Source organism: Astatotilapia calliptera, chromosome 4 (genome assembly GCF_900246225.1).
Source record: "Astatotilapia calliptera chromosome 4, fAstCal1.2, whole genome shotgun sequence".
Classification (NCBI taxonomy): domain Eukaryota; kingdom Metazoa; phylum Chordata; class Actinopteri; order Cichliformes; family Cichlidae; genus Astatotilapia; species Astatotilapia calliptera.
The window spans coordinates 32,840,711-32,856,223 of record NC_039305.1 but is presented as its reverse complement, the minus strand read 5'-3'; the positions used below and the strand labels follow the sequence as shown (position 1 = coordinate 32,856,223).

Sequence of the window (15,513 nt, the reverse complement as noted above, 5' to 3'; positions counted from 1 at the left end):
AGAAAAATAACATTTTAACATAAACCAGTGACACTCTGGGGCCTGATCAACCCTGGCTCGGCCTCCTTGGATGAGGGTGTCTAGTAGTGATGGGATTTCCGGCTCTTTTTAGAGAATCGGCTCTTTCTTTTCGTTCTGTTGGGGACACCTAGCCTGGCACGGCACGTGCCTTCCAGATGAGCTGGAGCCGGTCAAACAGATGTGTGGTAAACGCTTCCGCCAAACCAGGAAGTAAACACTGGATATTCTGTTTGTGTGGCCACATTTAAACAGTTCGTCATTCTTGTTGCTCTTGACCAATAAAATATTAAAGTTTCCAGCCAACTACTGCCCCCTTGTGGCCAAGCGCCAAGCCTACAGGCAGCTTGACTTCATTAGGTCGGGCGCGTTTAGCTCCCATTTCATTCACGTTACATTTGTAACTTTCAGGGTTTCACATTCTTGTGTCTTTCAAATAAACTAGTAAACTAAATGAAATGGTTGTATTTCTTTTTAGCTTACGCTGGTAAGAAATGTCCAATTACACACATGAAGTTCTAGAAAATGCCACTCTTATTGGTTAAGATGATTTTAGAATTCATTTTATTCCATAACAAAGAAATGTGTTTTGGACAAATATTACACACTAATATTTGACTATTGTTGTAACATCACATCCTGTTAGTGTAGTCTGCCTGTGTCTGTTCTCTGCACAGGAATTCAACTTGGAAAATGACGTGTTAGTGGATTGTGTGTGCATTTATGTAACGAAGGTCACGTGGGACCATCGTGTAGTGTTTATTAAGAACAGCTGGGGCCAAAATAGATAAGCGATCGACACAGCTGGCCAGAGTTTGTAGTTATATACTGTCTGTTATATTATTATAGTTTAGTCTACAGGCTGTGTCCAAGTTCAGGGGCTGCAGCCTTTGAAGGACCCTGCCCAGTCTGAGGGTGGTTAAACTGGACGGTCTAGCCTGCGACGTGAGGCTCCAGCAGCAGCTACAGCTGTGGTAGACGGTCAAGAAAGTCCTGAACAGTCTCTCTATGAACAGAAACACTGACAGAGAGCAGACAAAATAAATAATACAATGTTTACCAGTGTTAAGCAACATTTATAGTGTGTTGGTCATTTTATAAAGAGACTGAGTATAACTGTCAGTCTCAGTAACATGCACAGAATACACAATAAAAGAAGTGAGAAATCAGCAGTGACCAACAGCCTACAAGCTGCCTGTAAAGACACAGGGACGCAGTACTTCTGTTTAGTATTGTTTAACTCCTTTGGGTGTGCAGCTGGGTATCACGTCTCCTCTCAGTCTGGATGTTGATATAAAGGAGAGGAGAAACATTTAATTCAATACTATTAAAAAAGGTCCTGTAATTAGTCCCACCATTGAGACACTTCTAACAAATCCAACCAACAAAAACTAAGAACTAGCCCCTTGACAAAGGTAGGATTTATTGCAGGGTTCAATCTGGGACTGAATTAGCTCACGAGTGTCTAGACAGGATCTACTTACTGAACCTTGAGTTCATGATACATTTGGAAAGGAATATTTACAACATGATTACAGCGATGAGGATACATACTTCTACATGAAAGTATAGACAAGGGAAGGTACGGAAACAATAAAATTAGGCAATGACAATCAGCGAACTGCTCACGTATTGAGCAGATTGTGGCAAAGGTGGAACATCCCCCCCCACCCAAAAGTCTTGTATTAGGCAGAGGGATGCAGGGCTCCTGGCTCCCTGTCATCCCTTTCTTCCTCGTCCATTTTGCGCCCGTGTTTACGGAAGTATTTGTAGCGCTGAACATACAGCTTCACAAGGTTGCTGACTTTGACTGGGTTGATTTCTCCAGTGCGGCTGTGGCAGATCTAAGACAAAGACACAGTGTGATTAAACAGTAACAACTCAGAACACAAGTACAGAGCTTCATTTATGGACGCACAGATCAGACATTTTGACTAGATGCTGGTCCAATCCCATCATAAAAGCTCCAATGAAAGAGCAGGACGATCCACTCAGGTGCACTGAGTGGCAGCTGATAGCTAGCATAGCAAAGAGAAAGCTAACAGTAGAGGGTCAGCAGTTACAAAGTACTCCATGCCCGTGACACCAACAGCGTTCCTTTGTGTGTCTGCAGAGTGTGACTGTGTTCATGTGAGGCTGCATGAATGAAATGCACACATGGTGAGTCTTTGTTCTTACGTTCTCTGGACAAGCTGCCATCGTGCTTTTACTGCTCGTGATTAAAAAACCTGATGCAACCTTATTTCACCTCACCTTTCTCTGGCCACTGAGGACATGTGTGCAGGTGTGTGCTTATAGGAAAATCAGAAGAATAGACTCGTGCCAGTGTGGATGAATACAAGCTGATCTGAGACTAATGCAAATAAACTATGCTAATAATGTCAATATTCATATATTAGTCTTAATTATTCTTAATTCATATTATTTTACTGATAAATACCAATTCACTAAATGTACATTATTGCATTTATTTGTTAATGTAGTACACAAAGGTACCAGGCTCTCAGTGGAAACATCCATAGTTTTATTGTAGAAATGCTGCATGTTGTAGCCACACTGTCAACTTGACGCTGCTGTAGCGACAAAGTGCAAAGTCATCATGAGCCATGTGATATATAAGACAGTGTGTGGTTGGATTTGTGTGTGAAGGCTCACCTTATGCACTGCTTTCCTGAGGATGTCTTTGTATTCTTCCTTGTTGATGTCTTTGCGTTGGTAGTAAGGCTTGATCGCCAGCTTGACCTCCTCTACTGCCCGCTCCTGTGTATGCAGCTTCTTTAGGTACTGTGCAATTCAGGTAAGAATCATGTTAAATAAAGGAACCCACACAAACAACACAGCAAATACAAAAAGGCCACAGCTAAACCCAGGGGGTGAAGCAGGACCACGGCTAAGCCCCGTCCCACCAGCACAGGCTTGTTCAGCCTGGAGGGCACACTGCTCTCATCAGGAAGTTCAAGTTTACCTTATCCGGGTCTTTGCTCTCATTGTCCCATCCAGTGTCACTAGAACTCCCAGACACACCTGTCATCCCCACAGGTACGATGGAGGGTGGAGTCTGAGCGCATCCACCAGCTAATGACGGGTGCAGATGTGAAGGTGGGGTTTTAGTGCAGCTAACCAATGGGAGGGAGCCGTGCAGAATGAACTGGGCTGGGCTCAGTCCAGGAGGTGGGGGGAGAGAGGGAGGGGGAGGAATTTGTAAGGATGAAGAGGAAGAGGACGCCGAGGGAGTGAGAACATGCTGCTGGGACTGGTTCTGATTGGCCTGTGAGAGCATCTGCACGTGAGAAAGGAGACAAACGAGTCGACGGTCATTCAAACAACAACAGGATCATCATTTCAAAAAGGCTGCACACAGCAAGGTCCCACTCTAGCACAGTGTGTGTGAGTGGCCTCCTAAGAACGTGCGCTAAAATGTTCCTCCCCACTGCAGATGAATGAAGCTCCACTGAGTCACCTGGCTGGTTGCTTGAATGAACTCTTGTGCTTTGGCTCTGCTGGCAATATTGGCCTCTTCCATTTTGAAGAGCAGAGCAGTCACTGTGAGAAACAACAGACTGTTTAGGGAAACAGACTGACAAACACACACAATCATGTTTTATAACAGGGCAGCATGATCTTTAAAACTATAGATGCATTCATATGATTGTCTAAAAGATTAAAACAGTGCTGCACAGCCCGTGCTGCCCTCGGACACAAACTGTACTGTCAGTCTACACTTTACCAGAAGCCTGGAAAATACTCCGACAGCGACCAGCAACATGTGGAAAATTTGAACCTGTCCTAAGTTTACCCCCCGTCCCTTCTGATAGGTTGTCCCATGAAGGAAAGAAGTGCTGCTGCTGACAAAGCTCTTCTGGTCGCCTCTTTGCTGCCACTGTGTCACACATGCTCCCTCATGCACACATCTACTTTGATTAATCTGTAAGTTACTGTCAAATGTCCAACAGCATTAAAAAAGTGTTCTGATGATGTTTAAGTGCAAAGGTGAGTGAAATGCTGGCGCAGTAACTCTTCATTTTCTCCACAACACTAAGAACTACTTCAGTAATCTCATACACTTAGGTCGATGTGAAGAAATGCTAGTAACAGCAAAACCCTGTCAGTGACAACCTGGTTCAAATAGGAGAGACCATGTGACCCAACTCTGCACCCACTAAATGCCCAGCTGTGCACACTACTAACAGTTTAGTCTCTGCGTTTCAATAATGTGCCTTCTCTGCATAGGGAGAGTCAACTTACATGCTAAGACACCTCCGGTTGTGCAGTCCACCCCAGTCTGGAGACTCCAAGGAAGAGTGGGTGCAGGAGCTGGAGGGGGAGGAGGCGGCGGCTTACCAGCAGATGAAGAGGACACAGATGAGGATGGGTCAGAAGAAGACAGAGGTAGAGCCAGGGAAGGGAGACCACAGACGGTTGAGGACAAGGAAGAAGGCGAGCCCAGAGATTTTGACAGATCATCCTGACTTGGCAGCTTGGGCGGGGCGCTGCTGAGACCAGCTCCTTGTGAGGGGGCCAGGTTGGAAGGACTGGATGCTGGTTGTGTAGGACTCGGCTGTTTTGGACAGTCCTCAGTTAAGAAAGAAGGATCTGGAGTCTTACAGCTGCTGTCTACAGTTTGAGAGTCTGGTGAAGACTCCCTGGTGTCCCGCAACGATGGTGCAACAGGTGGCGGAGGGGTCTGAGGAGGTGACGAGGATGGTGGGAGCACACTAGTGGAGGAGGATGTGGACGAGGAGGAAGAGCAGGGTGCGGGGCCAGCTTGGCCAATATGTGGACTGACCGACTTGCTCGCATCTCCAACGCCTGACTGAACATCTAAGGAGACACCCCCACCCCAGGCTTCGGACATGACTTTAGTTTGGCTGCTGCCTCCGGCGGCCAACCCCGCTGCTTCGGCCTTTTCTCTCGTCTTCTTGGCCAGGCGGCGGCGCCGCTTTGTTACCAGAGAGGATGAAGGGGAGGAAGCTGAGGAGGAAGTGGATGTAATGGAGCTGGGTTTTGCTTTCTTGGATTTCAGTCCTGCAGGACTGGTCAGCGATGATGGCGGTGCGGATAGACCGCTGCGTTTTCCCATACTGACCAGGTCTTTACTCCGCCCACCCAGTGACAGTGGTTCTGAACAAGGTTTCAGAAAAGGTGACCTGCTTTCATTGTCCCTGCAGAACACAACTGCAATTGAGCCACCCACCACAGACCCCCCAGTACTGCCTGCTGCACCACCTGGGCCGAGAAGGTCCATGTTCAGTTTTCCAGAGCCAACCGAAGACCCCGTGGTACTGCTTACGCCTTCGCGCACCAGAACCGACACTTTAGACTGAAGCTTACCTTTCTGACTAGCACCACCTTCTTTCTTGGACTTCCCAGAGCGACTCGTGTCTTTTCTGCTCTCCTTGTCCCGATCTTTGTCTTTTTTGATCTTCCTGGTTCGCTTTGCTGATGGGAAGCCAGGGGAAACAGAGGCAGATCCGGAAGAGACCATCAGTGAAGAGAGGCATTTGCTTTTGGTTGTACTGGCAGGAGCCGAAGCTTCAGAGCGGGCAATTTTCTTTAATGTGCGAGATTTCTTTTTGGGTTCATGTCCAGTCTTGGGCGTAGCTGCAGCTTTAGGGCTGGGGACGGGAGCCTCTGGAGGCAGAGCAGCAGGGGGCGTGTCCTCCAAAGATGGGTAGTCTGAGTCTAAAGCTTCACCATCCAAAGACAACACATCAATCTCCAGTTTGTCTGAATAGCGGTCTGACTCATAGCTGTGATACCTGGGAGGCGAGAGCGACTGCGATCGGCTCTGACAACTGCCTTGTTTCCCTGCCTCTCCAGCTGAATGCCATTTTCTCTTCTTTTTACAGGGCTTGTCGGAGTCCTTTGTGGCTCTTCCAGGAGAGGATGGGGTAAGTCTCGGAGACCCGGGAACGGTGGTGGTCGTAGTGGTGGTTGTGACCGTAATGGTTCGCTTAATAGCGAAGAGGTCAGACCCACTGAGGTCTTGGATGGACGGAGGTATGACGGGACGACCGTCTCGTCTCCTATCCCTGTCACGTTCCCTTTCTCTGTTGCCTTCTCTCTTTTCTCTGCTTCTTTTGGACCGCTCTGAAATGCCTCGCTCTCTGCTCCTTGAATGATGTTTTCCCTTCCTTTCCTTCTCCCTCTTTCTGGAGCTAAAATCTTCATCCCGTCCATCTCGCCTGTGGCTACTGATGCGATTGTGTTCCCTCCCTCTGTCGGTGTCTCTGTCCCGATCTCCAGTCCGGCTCCGGTGTTTATCCCTTTCCCTCTCTTTGTGCCTTTCTTCAGACAGGCTGGAAAGCGACCATCTGGTGTGGCCATCTCTTCTTGAAGAATTGCAGGACCGTGAAGTCTCTGGGCTGCTGTGCCATCTTTTCTTCCTCTTCCGACTGCTGCTCCTGCTGCTCCTTCTGCCTTTATCCTCTTTGCCCATCTTTTGCGCCTTTTTCTTGTTCGACTCCTGAGCCCACTCTTTGCCTTTCCTTCTCTTTTTTCTTCTAATCTCCTTTTCTCCGTCTTTTCTATCTTTGCTTTTTTGCTGGCTGTGGCCCTTGGAGCTTTTGGAGGACTTGCAGCACTTGCCACCCTGATCTTCAGGAGGCGTTAAAGGGGACGAGGATGTAGAGGTTGGAGGATGAGAAGGAGGCGGTGGTGGTGGTGGTGGTGGCGGCGGCTGGGGAGAGCAGGGTGAAGAAGCAGGAAAGGAGAGATATCGTTCCTTCCTTCTGCTGACCAGCTTCCTTCTCAGATCCTCTACTCCTACCACAGGCTCATCCTTGAGCTCGCTGTCTACTTCCCAGCTGCCCTCTGTGCAAACGGACACAAAGCCATCCCCATCTAGCACTCGGAAGATTCGCTCTGGCTTTGACCCAAAGAAGGAGATGCTGGGAGAACTCAGGGGGAGGGTTTCCTCTACAGGTCTCTTACTGCTCCCATCTCTTTCAATGGCTCCAACTATCTCGCCCTCCTCTATCTCAGAGTGATCTGAATCAGCTTTCATGGTGCTACAGTCCACCCTCCTCCTCAGAGGGAGCTGAGTGCTCAGACAGGCGCTTGGAAGGTCAGTGAAGGTGTCCGTGGAATCTGGAGGTTCCTCCACCTTCTCCTTTTCTTCTCTTATAGTGTTTCTCTTCAGTACCCTTGCTTTGCCACTCTCATCATCAACATCTGACGCTGGGGAACCCGTGGGGTCAAAAGGATCGTATTTCTCCCCTTCCCCCACCTCCTTCATCTCAGTTCCTTCTTTTGCTCCATTATTTGGATTGAAAGGATTGTACATCACCCTTTTCCTCTCCTGTTTTTCACAGTCAGCACTTTGTTGCATTAAAGTGTGAGGCAAACAGTCTGAGGAAGCGGTACTGCATGTAGGTTTGGAGAGAGACTGCGTAGCTATAGAGGCAGAGCTGGAGGAAACCCTGGCTCTCTCTGTTCCATTGAATTGGCTTTTTACATGGCTGGGATAAACTGATGTGTTGGCACATATAGAGGAGGATGTAGACAATGGAGAAGATGGACCGGTTGAAGGAGATGATGCAGAAAACGAAGGTGAGTAGGAAGGAGGGCTCTTTGAGGTCTCTTCAACTCCACCTGGGGAAGAGAAGGCCCTAGGCCTCCTTCTGAAGCCTGATGCCAAAGTCAAGTCCATGAGCCAGAAATACTGGTGGGTCAGAAAGCGAGGGAAGTAATACTGAGACACCTAGGGCGTGGCAGGTCACACCAGAAAACAGGGCTCAGGAACCAACCTTGCAGGAAGAAAAGAACATGTGTCACTTTACGTTACAATATAATCCACGTGGAAAGGCTCCCTGGAGAGCCTACGATCCTGACACATGATGAATATCATGGAGGATCCTCAGACTGTTTCTACAGTTGTGTTGTCAGAGTGAGGGCATGTCTTCAGTACAGAGAAACTAAGAAAAGACTGACTGAACAAATTTGAATGATATTATTGTTATTGTTACAAAGAGCTAAATATGCATCTGCAGTCGGGACTCGGTTTGGAGTCCAGTCATATGAAACAGAAGACCCGAGCCAGTCTGAGGGGTCCGCCGAGCCCCACTGCGCTCTCACCAGGGTGAGCTGAGAGACGGCTGAAGGCAGCCGGAGGAGGAGTGGACCCCACACCGGATCAACAGACACATTTTTCAGTCCACGCTCACTGAACACAATCATTAAAAACTGCGCAGCACATGACTGCGTCTCTGTTGTTTACACGGTGGATTACACGTTACCGTCGTTCTCCTTCTGTTGGGATGCTTACGTGATTTCTGAGTTGTAAAAGAAGAGAACAATATATTTAGCTTCCATATCAGGGACTCACTTCTCAGTGCTTGTCACAGATAGCATTATCATTAGCTTTCCGTGGCTGGACAGCGCGTTGGTTGCTTTACAAAACATCTGTCCGCCTTGCGTTTTGACCATTAGCTTCATTATGTGTAATGCGGATTTGTCAGCGGTCGCACACTCGATTGATTATCAGACGCTAAAAATGTCTGGCGGCAGATTTTCAGTTACCCATGCAGCTAATTAGCTTAGCGCAGCTAGCAAGGAGAGCAGTATGTTGATGGGTTCCCTTCATGCCGGTCGCCTTCTGTCTCAGGCCAAAGCCACCGCTTCACATCTACTGGCTGTTACTTTGTCAGACATTCAGTCAAACCACGAAATTAGACATATGCTGCTTTTTGTGGTGTTTAAATACGTACCAGGGTTTAAAACGGGTCTGTTCCACCAGTCACCGCCATCTTCCCTCCCGTGAAACCGGACGACAAAGAATGATGGGAAACGGAGTGAATATCAGGTGGTGCGAAAGAGCCGCACACGTCATTTAACACAGGGCATTAAAGTTGCCTTTGAGGTGCCGTGCTCGCGACACTGTTACACATTTTAACAGAACTACAAAGTGGCTTTTTAAAAAGTGTCTCTTTGTAACAGCTAATTCATTTCTGCTGTGACTGGTTTACAGACAGCTGTCTGAAGTCTGCTGCCTAAACCCGGACTTATACTTCACTTCACTTCTACTTACTGCTCCCCAGGTAAAAACACCTGTTACTAAAGAAAGGAGACCGTAGCTGTTCAGCACATCCAGGCTCAGCTGGCTTTGAACATCACCCGTCCACCCAGTGTCTGTCCCAGCTGCCATAGAGCCCGGACAGGCCATCCACCTGCTGCAGGGCTAACACTCATATGTACACTTGTGATGATGACCATGCATGTTTTTGGACTGCAATAGCACAGTGGCGTGAACAGAAAGAACCCACACAGACATAAGAACTTGCTGTCCAGTATGGCCACAGCAGTGCGGGGAGGTTTTTTCCTCATATCTTTAGAATATAATTTCACATGAAAAAACTTTTTTAAATACTAACCTTGCTGCCTTTTCTTAGGATTGTTTCTCCTTTTAGCTCTTCAGTAAAACACGCATTGCTGTGACATGACAAACAAACATGTTCGTATTAAACGCACAGGTCAGTTGTTGGGTTGGTGCAGGAACAAATGAGAGAAGTGTTGGGTTACCCACATCTCTTAATTTGTCAGCAGCGTGTATGCAGACCAGTGGTAAAACACCACGCGTGTGCATAACTGAAACACCACAGACTGCACTGTGGCTGAGACGGAGCCCAGTGTTTCTGTGCAGAGTGTCTGAAGTGGACCAGCACACTCCTAACACCTGTGCAAAGCTACTACAGAAACAGACTTCACACATCAAACAACCACACAAAGCCATTTAACACAAGCAACATGAACACTGCTGTCACAGATACACTATTTAACACATTAGTTGCCATTGTCTAACTTTATTTGTGTAAGGCAGGTATATACATTTCCAAAGATACACAACATGTAGATTCAAACAGTTTGTCCACATCCCATAGTTGACCTGTTTCTGAGTCCATCAGAGGCGCCGTACCGCTGAAAACAGAGTGCAAGCAAAGCGCAGGACAGATTTGGCTGCATACCAAAGACAGAGCAACAGTCTTTGTTTTAATAATCAAAATAAAATAAGCTCTAGAACCATTTCTTACATGAATAAAGCCTCCAACACATTCAGCAAAAGCACGACGGAAAGCTGTAACTGAAAGACAATAAATAGTCAGTGCTGAATGAGAAGTAACAGTCCAGTGACATCAACAGCAGCTGTGCGTCTGTATTTTCTCTGTGATTGATGTATGATTCTGACCAATCAGCTTGGTCGCAGCATGTCCCACATCCTTCCCTGTTCCAAAGGTTAAACTGGAACATTCCTGATTCCTTACATTTAAACTCTTTTCCTCTTGTAGTGTGCATGCATGCACAGGTACAATCAAGCTGTGCCTCAGCTCCAGAATCACTGCTTGTATGAATGACTCGTGTTTACTACTGTGATAATGATGATGAAAGCATGTTGTCGAGGAGTTTAACAGTGGACAGTGTGGATATAAGAGGCAGACCCACAGATCGAGCTTCTTTATCCCATCATAAAAATGTGGGGGCTTTGATATTCACGTGGTAATCTTGATATGTGGTATGAACTTTGTCAGGGCAACACAAACAGACCCCAAACTGCTGGTGGTGATATTCTCTTTATGTAAGTAGGCCCAGCCTCCTTGTGCAATGAAAACTGCTGCTGGTTTCAAAGCAAAGAAGGTCATTGGCACGTAGGACTGTGTCCCTCTCATTGGAAACATCAGCTCTCTGCAGCAGGAGGCCCGACATAGTGACACTCCCCGGCTTCAGACGAGTCCAGAATCCTTGGCCATCTTGTGAAAGGCGCCTCTCTGACTGATGAGATTGGAGGGTGAGTCAAATTCTGCCATCTTTCCATTCTCCAACACCAAAACCCTGGAAGCACAGAGAACACTCAGGAAACTGTTTGCAGGCAGAAATGCTACAGCTGATGTTAGCCTTGAAGTGCAACACCACATTAGTTTATGCCTAAAGGCATCGTTCGTCACAGAATAACGACAGACTAATATGTTGCATCTCCAAATGTTCGATGTGACGCCGTGTTGTTGCACCTGGAGCAAATGCTCCTCACTACAATGACTGATTGGGAAGTGGTTACTTTGTCGCACACGTCTAGTAAGGCGACACTGGGTTTGGAGCTGTGCAGTCTTAGGATGACATGAAACGATAGCGCCAAGTATGAAGCGAGGAGCAGTGACGAGAGTAGCTGAAGATGATGATCGTTTACAGCGAGGTGGTAGTGGTGTGGGTGGGGTTATGGAGAACCCCGAGTCAGGAAGAGGATCTTGTCTGCACCACAGTTAAAGAATATTTACTTTTTCCTCTTCATATTCAACAATAGACTATTTATGTTTAGCAAAGACGATGTGGCTTCCTGCTGGACATTTGAATGAACCAACGAGACGTCCGCTGAACACTGATACTCTCTGGTACAAAGCGGTGAAGCGTCAGTGAGGCGCTGTAGCACAGTGCTAAGATCACAATGACACTGCATGAGGAACAAAGGAAAGAGAAATGAAATGCCTCAAACAGAAGGAAAGAATCTGGAAAACAAAGCACAGAGCTAAAAACCGTCTCATCTTAGAGCTCAGTAGATGCAATGACAAACATGAGGATGGATTCCATTACAGGCGACACACACCTGAGTGAATCCCACCCCTGCACATAAACATCTGTTAGTCAGAGAGAACCAAACCAAGGAAGCCTATAGGCTGATACAGAGGGTCACATGACCCTGAATTCATTCCACATAAACTAGAACGGGTTTGGTGCCAACAGAAATGACAGCAAAAATATTTGACTTTAAGCACAGGGCAGTCATTTCAGCTTCAATCGCAGGATTGAGCCTCGTTTTTAAATCCTTCCAGCCAATAGAATCACAGTGACATCACTGCATTTACGTCAATCCCACCAATCACAAACTGCAGGGCGAGACATACACATGATGCAGGAGGAATGAGCCTCGCTGCCGTCCAATCAAATCTCTGTAGCCGGGCATAAAGTGGCTATTTTTGGATGGGAACCAGCTCTAATGCATTGTGGGAGATGGAGTTTTTCAGTGTAATCACAGTGGATGTAAGTTTACAAAGAAAGGCAGAAACGTGGTTTGAATCCATCACTGAGACTGGCTCTCTGCTTTGTTTCTGTCGGACACCATTGCATCATGGGATGTTTCTGCAGGTGTTAGCATATTTCAATGCTTTTTGTTTGTTGCATGGAGGTTATTAAAATTAACCTTATCAAACACAATCATAAATATAACAAAGTCAAAACCCTGTTACTAACCATTCTGACTGTTACTTGTAGTAACCATGGAAACCAGAAACTGTCTATCCTTAAAGAGCTTTCAGTATGGCCTAACAACTGTAAGAGACTGAAATGGTCGCGCCAACAGAGAACAAACAGAACTGGGAGACACACAAATACAGGCATTAATACAGATATTCCACGTTTGGGGTGGGGGCCGTACCAGTGTCTCTTTGGTGTACAGTACCTGGTGTAGTCCATGATGGTGTTGAGGCGATGCGCTATGGTGAGGACAGTGCAGTCCTCAAACTGAGAGCGGATGGTGGACTGGATCAGGTTGTCCGTCTCCATGTCTACAGCTGCCGTGGCCTCATCCAGAACAAGGATCCTGGTCTTCCTCAGCAAAGCTCTGGCTAGGCACAGCAGCTGCCGCTGACCCACGCTGAAGGAAAAGCAGACCGTTTCAAAGGCAGGAAGCACTACTCCAGCGCTTTATCCAACGACTGGTATATGCACTGTTGCCCCATAACTAGTGTACTGCACAACTGCAAGAAATGCAGGTGTTGCTAATCGTGCTTGACGAGTGTGCACACTAACGTGTTTTTCAAAGACGCTGTGAAACTGGGATACTTTGTATCTAATTCAGTTTCTAATTTGTGGTTGCTTGGACGTATAAAGCAGTTATACCTCAGGTTCTCTCCTCCTTCACTGCAGTCGTGGTTAAGCTTGTTGGGCAGGCTGGACACGAAGGTCTTAAGATGGGAGAATTCCAAAGCCCGCCATACTTCCTCGTCAGTGTAGGAGTCAAAAGGATCCAAGTTCATCCTCAAGGAGCCTGAAAACAGCACCGGGTCCTGTGGGAGAGAAGAGTGTCTTATGCTGGGATTTTTCCCCATTTTGAGACTATTTTTCAGTCGTGCGACCGTTCTGGGGAACGGCCCGAGTTTCGCCTTCATCGTGTGTCGTGCATCGTGTAGCATACGTGGGGTAACGAGGAGCGATTAACACCTCACAACCAGCCCGGTCATCCATCGTTTGGTCGTAAGAAAATCAAACCTGTTTGAAATCCTGTCGCCCTTCGTGAGGGCGTCACCGCAGCCTCTCACACGGCGCACGCGCAAACACAGACATGAAAGTGAAAAGGCGGGGCAGCACAGCAGTGCGGCGTGTGACACAAGCGATGGAGGCACAACTTTGGAGAGGCTCTGATGAGCTTGCCAATGTGGCCTCACAAAATTATCACGACTACAACAACCGTGAAAAGAGTTGGATGGACGTTGCTGTTCGATGGCAGCTGCCTGGCCAATGTTTTCATTAGCAATTTAGCAAAGCTGGTGTGTGTGTGTGTGTGTGTGTGTGTGTGTGTGTGTGTAAGACAGACAGGGACAGATTTTGTGTTATAACCTTCATGTTATGGACGCACAGTGTGAGCACTCAGGTCTCATCAGAGCATCGTGACCTACAAATTTCTAGCTCCTGCGATTCAATCGTGCAGTTTGAGCAGAAGCTGAATAACGTTTGCTTAACATTACTGGGGCAGCGACTCTGAGGATGGGTTAGCTGTACAACTCTCCTGTAGCTCCCCGGCTGCTGTAATGCACAGGCTGCGGACTAATCAGTGTAACAGTTTTGATCCTCTCAGAACGTACCTGTGGTATGATGGTGATTCTGGAACGAAGCTCATGGAGGCCAAGCTTGGCAATGTCCACTCCATCAATGAATATTTGGCCCTCGGCTGCCTCGATGATGCGGAAGAGCCCCAGCGTTAGGGAAGACTTCCCTGCACCCGTGCGTCCCACGATCCCCACCTGATGGAACAGACAGCTCAGAACAGCTACAAGCACACGCACTGTCACTGGGCTGATGCCTTCACTGGAGTCATGTGAAATCCCACCTTCTCTCCTCCGTTAATGGAGATGGTAATGTTGCGGATGGCCAGATCCAAATCTTGGCGGTAGCGCAGGCCAAAGTTTCTCATCTCTATGCAGCCATTAGTAGGCCAGCCTGGGGAAAGGGTGGAGGGCTCGTGTTTCCACTCTGCCTGGGGGTCCAAACACACATGTTTAAAGAAGGCGATTTAGACACGCATGAGGCGAAAGCTTTCTCCAAACACCCCACATATGGCTGCCAGTAGATCTACACTGTCTTACTGCCTTTAAAGGCTTGTTTCTGTGTACCTCTTTCTCTGTGTCGCTGTATTCTTTCACTTTCTCCACAGCCACGATGTTGGTTTCCACATCAGAAGACATCCTAACCAGCCAGGTAAGTGAGGTAGTTAGCTGCACACGGGGCAAGACAAAACCAGATTAATGCACGCTCAGTCCTCTAGACAGGGGATCCCAAAAGGTTGGTTCTCTTCATCTGGACGTTTTCAGTGGGAGAAACCCATCATCATCATCATCATCATGGTCAGAGGGCCCGGTGGCGCCAGTGTCCGGCAGCCTCTCCTCTGTCAGTGCGCCCCAGGGCGGCTGTGGCTACAATGTAGCTGCCATCACCAGGGTGTGGATGTGTGTGTGGATGTGTGTGTGGATGTGTGTGTGGATGGGTGGATGACTGGATGTGTAAAGCGCTTTGGGGTCCTTAGGGACGAGTAAAGCGCTTTACAAATACAGGCCATTTACCATTTACCATCATCATCAGGTGACTCCTTCAGTCTGACTGCAGGTTTCCAACGATTTTCTGAATCGAGGAGGGGGCCCAAGGGTACATCTATCACCGTGTCTCACACTGCTGTGACTGCAAACTCTGAATGTTACTCATTACCCAATATGACAGTCTGCACATTAATGACCTCACAGCCCATTGTTCGGTGGGCTGATGTTGGAAACCTGCAGTCAGCTGAGACTGAAGGAGTCACCTGATGATGATCAGGATCAGAGTTTTGGCAGATTAAGAACAAACATGAAGCACAAAACCTTTTCCTTCTTCTAGGCAGAGGGCTGTTTGAATTTCCCCTCATAAATAACACAACTGACATGAAAGGACATCAAATGGAACAAATTACATAACAAAGTTCTCCTTTAAATAAAAAAAGTCGTTTTAAACTGAACTTAAAAGTGGGGTGCATTCCATTACTGACATAAGACTGTTTCAGAATATTTACCATAGATTAAAACAAAGTATGGTAACCATTAACAGAGCTCGTAAAAAGCATTCCTGTATAAACCATAATGGGCTCATAAATGTACCCACTCAGTCACTTACTGTGAAATTAACATCAGGACTGTGGGACACCGTTTCCATGAAACAGTGATGAAGCTATTCTTAAAAACCTCAGAACAATACAATAGAATAAAT

General features: G+C 47.3%; 2 protein-coding genes across 2 annotated transcripts in view; both read right to left on the bottom strand.

The window, feature by feature from the left end:
• Window positions 1-1,055: 1,055 nt before the first annotated feature.
• scaf1 (SR-related CTD-associated factor 1) lies at window positions 1,056-9,173 on the bottom strand. The gene is made up of 6 exons (XM_026166204.1): window positions 8,727-9,173; window positions 4,264-7,766; window positions 3,479-3,561; window positions 2,984-3,298; window positions 2,674-2,802; window positions 1,056-1,862 (listed from the first exon to the last, which is right to left on the bottom strand). The coding sequence occupies exons 2-6, from the start codon at window positions 7,667-7,669 to the stop codon at window positions 1,704-1,706; spliced, it is 4,092 nt and encodes a 1,363-aa protein (XP_026021989.1). The 5' UTR covers window positions 7,670-7,766; window positions 8,727-9,173; the 3' UTR covers window positions 1,056-1,703.
• Window positions 9,174-9,802: 629 nt separating this feature from the next.
• The window catches only part of abcc1 (ATP binding cassette subfamily C member 1 (ABCC1 blood group)), a 30,694-nt gene continuing 24,983 nt past the window's right edge, over window positions 9,803-15,513 (bottom strand). The window contains exons 26-31 of the mRNA XM_026166203.1: window positions 14,391-14,492; window positions 14,108-14,254; window positions 13,863-14,021; window positions 12,901-13,067; window positions 12,461-12,655; window positions 9,803-10,842 (exon numbers count right to left, since the gene is read on the bottom strand). Of these exons, the coding sequence (XP_026021988.1) occupies window positions 10,734-10,842; window positions 12,461-12,655; window positions 12,901-13,067; window positions 13,863-14,021; window positions 14,108-14,254; window positions 14,391-14,492 (879 nt within the window). The 3' untranslated portion in view covers window positions 9,803-10,733. The remainder of the gene's footprint in view (window positions 10,843-12,460; window positions 12,656-12,900; window positions 13,068-13,862; window positions 14,022-14,107; window positions 14,255-14,390; window positions 14,493-15,513) is intronic.

Bases quoted from the DNA above. Each gene is read 5' to 3' on its own strand.
- scaf1 (XM_026166204.1), bottom strand. From the start codon at position 7,669: ATGGACTTGACTTTGGCATCAGGCTTCAGAAGGAGGCCTAGGGCCTTC. The intron at 3,562-4,263 runs GTAAGTTGACTC...TGTTTCTCACAG, and splicing joins AACCGGAGGTGTCTTAGCAT to TGACTGCTCTGCTCTTCAAA. The intron at 2,803-2,983 runs GTAAACTTGAAC...TGAATTGCACAG, and splicing joins AGAGCAAAGACCCGGATAAG to TACCTAAAGAAGCTGCATAC.